General features: G+C 55.3%; 1 protein-coding gene across 1 annotated transcript in view; it reads left to right on the top strand.

Annotated features, from left to right (window-relative positions):
* The window catches only part of LOC115308040 (guanine nucleotide-binding protein G(I)/G(S)/G(O) subunit gamma-7-like), a 51,221-nt gene extending 49,308 nt beyond the window's left edge, over positions 1–1,913 (top strand). The window contains exon 2 of the mRNA XM_029965333.1: positions 1,646–1,913. Coding sequence (XP_029821193.1) covers positions 1,646–1,771 — 126 coding nt within the window. The 3' untranslated portion in view covers positions 1,772–1,913. The remainder of the gene's footprint in view (positions 1–1,645) is intronic.
* The last annotated feature ends 350 nt before the right edge of the window (positions 1,914–2,263 follow it).

Raw genomic sequence — 2,263 nt, 5'->3', positions numbered from 1 at the left:
TGTCCCTGCCCAGGGCAGGGGGTGGCACTGGATGGGCTTTGAGGTGCTTCCAACCCAAACCATTCCAGGATTCTGTGACAGGTCTGGAAGCAGGAGCTGGAGGAGCTCCTAGGAGGGGTCTCAGCCCTGTTGCTCTTTCCCAGCAAAGCCTTTGGGGCACTCCCAGCTCCAAAGGTCAGGAAGTGCACTCCCCCCTCCTCCCTCTGTCTGGGATCCTGGAGCTGAGCCACCCTCGTTCCCCTCGGGACAGTCAGCACTGGCTGCTGGGGGAAGACCTGTAATTTAGCTTGTCTTCCCTAAAAAGCCTGGCTGGAGCCTGGAAAGGCCCTAAAAACAGCTACAAACCCTCATGGTTTAAAAAAGAACCAGCCCAGGTTGCTCCAAGTCCCATCCAGCCTGGCCTTGGACCCTTCCAGGGATGGGGCAGCTCTGGGAAATCCTTTCCAGTGCCTCACCCCCCTCACAGGGAGGAATTTCCTCCTCGTGTCTCAGCTGAATCTCCCCTTTTTAGTTTTTTTAGGATTTTTTTGTAGTTTTTCAGAACTTGCAGTTCTGTGCTGTCGTTAAACGTTTCAGCAGGAACCAAAAGCTCAAAGTGAGGAGGAAAAGTGGGATAAAACCCCTTTTCTGTGCAGTTTTGGGCAAACCCCTTCCATCTGTGCTTCCACCCCACGGGGTGGGGACCCTCCTGCTGTGCTTTGGTGTCTCCTAGGAAGGCAGATCCAGAGACAAGGAGCTTTTGGGGGGAATCTCCGAGCATTCTGCAAAATTCAGCATTAAAGTTCTGCCCAGGAATGAACATTCCAAACACCCTCAGCACAGGCATTGGGATCCCAGAGCAGAACTTGCTGCAGGGGCAAGGTCAAGGCTGTGCTTAAAGCAATTAATCCCTTAAGACACTAATTACCCCCAATCCCAGGGGGGAGAGGTCGGCTTGGCCTGAGCTCGGAGGGACCTGTGAGGAGATCCTGGAGTGGCCTGGAAACCTCCACATCCCCTGAGAGCCCCAGTGGGACACTCTGAGGGGGAAGGAGAAGGGAGGGATGAGCCAGGGGTGGATTTGGGAATGATCTGGCCCCTCTGGCACCAGGGAGGAGGAAAATCAGGGCTCTGCAGCAGGTCTGGGCCTCCCAACACGCTCTGGTTCCACCTCTGTCCTGTGTTTGCCCCACGGCCCACTGGTGATTGAAGGTCATTTGGACAAAAAACGGGATCTGTTGGTCTCCAGAGCCTCTGGCAGCTCCCTCTGGGCTCTCCCCCTCCTCGGAGCCCTTCCCAAAATCCAGCTTTGAACCCAACCAAGCAGAGCCTGGAGGAGCAGTTTCCAAGGGTTTCCACAGCTCCATTTCTAACGCCAGAGGCCACACTCAAAGAGGCCTTTCCCTTGCCTGTTCATCCCAAATCCCTCCAAAACGAGGGCAGTAACACCTGCCTTTCAATCTCTCGCTCTCAGCCGGGGTTACCTCCCCACACTCATCCCTTCATTTGTGCCAGACCATAAAAACACTCCATTTCCACGTCCGGTTTCCCCGTTTGTCTCTGCCCATCCCCGTAATTTTCCGTGGGGAGAAGCCGGGTGTCAGCTCCCTCTCTGGAGCTGGGAATGTCCCCTCTCACCTCCTGCTTTTTCCCCCCAACATTCCAGGTCTCGAAAGCCTCTTCTGAGCTCATGAACTACTGCGAGCAGCATGCCCGGAACGACCCGCTGCTGGTTGGAGTCCCCGCTTCCGAGAACCCCTTTAAGGACAAAAAGCCCTGTACCATCCTATAGCTCCGGGTCCCTCCGGAAGGGCATCCTGCTCCAGCCACTGAAACCCAGCCCCAGCACCTGCACCCGCGCCCGGGGGTAAACTCTAAATGTTGGCTTCAAACAGAACTTAAATTCCCAAAAAAAAAACCCAAAACACACCACAGAACAACCAGTTACCCGGAGATAATAATTGGGGAGCGGTTTTTAGGGAAGGGTGTCCGTTCCCAGGAAAGGGGTGTCCGTTCCCGGGCACGGGCTGCACGTGGAGAGGGGTCGGAATTTAAATTGGGATTCGGAATAAACCGGGGTGGAGGGAGGGGGGGGGAGGATTTTAACAGGGGTATTGGAATTGGGGAGCAGGTGGGGGGGTCGTGGTGTTCCCAGTGGGATGTGAGGCCGGAGCTCCGGGTGCTCCCATCCAATTAAGTCTCCAATCAGCAGGAATTTGCTCTCGTTTCTGGAGAAGGGAACGAGGAGGGGGTCTGGGTGGGAGAGGTTTTGTAGAAAATTAGT

The sequence above is a fragment of the Manacus vitellinus genome, unplaced genomic scaffold, assembly GCF_001715985.3.
Source record: "Manacus vitellinus isolate BGI_N305 unplaced genomic scaffold, ASM171598v3 scaffold_99_pilon, whole genome shotgun sequence".
NCBI lineage: Eukaryota > Metazoa > Chordata > Aves > Passeriformes > Pipridae > Manacus > Manacus vitellinus.
Note: the sequence above shows the minus strand (reverse complement) of the source record. Positions and strands in the feature narration are given on the sequence as shown.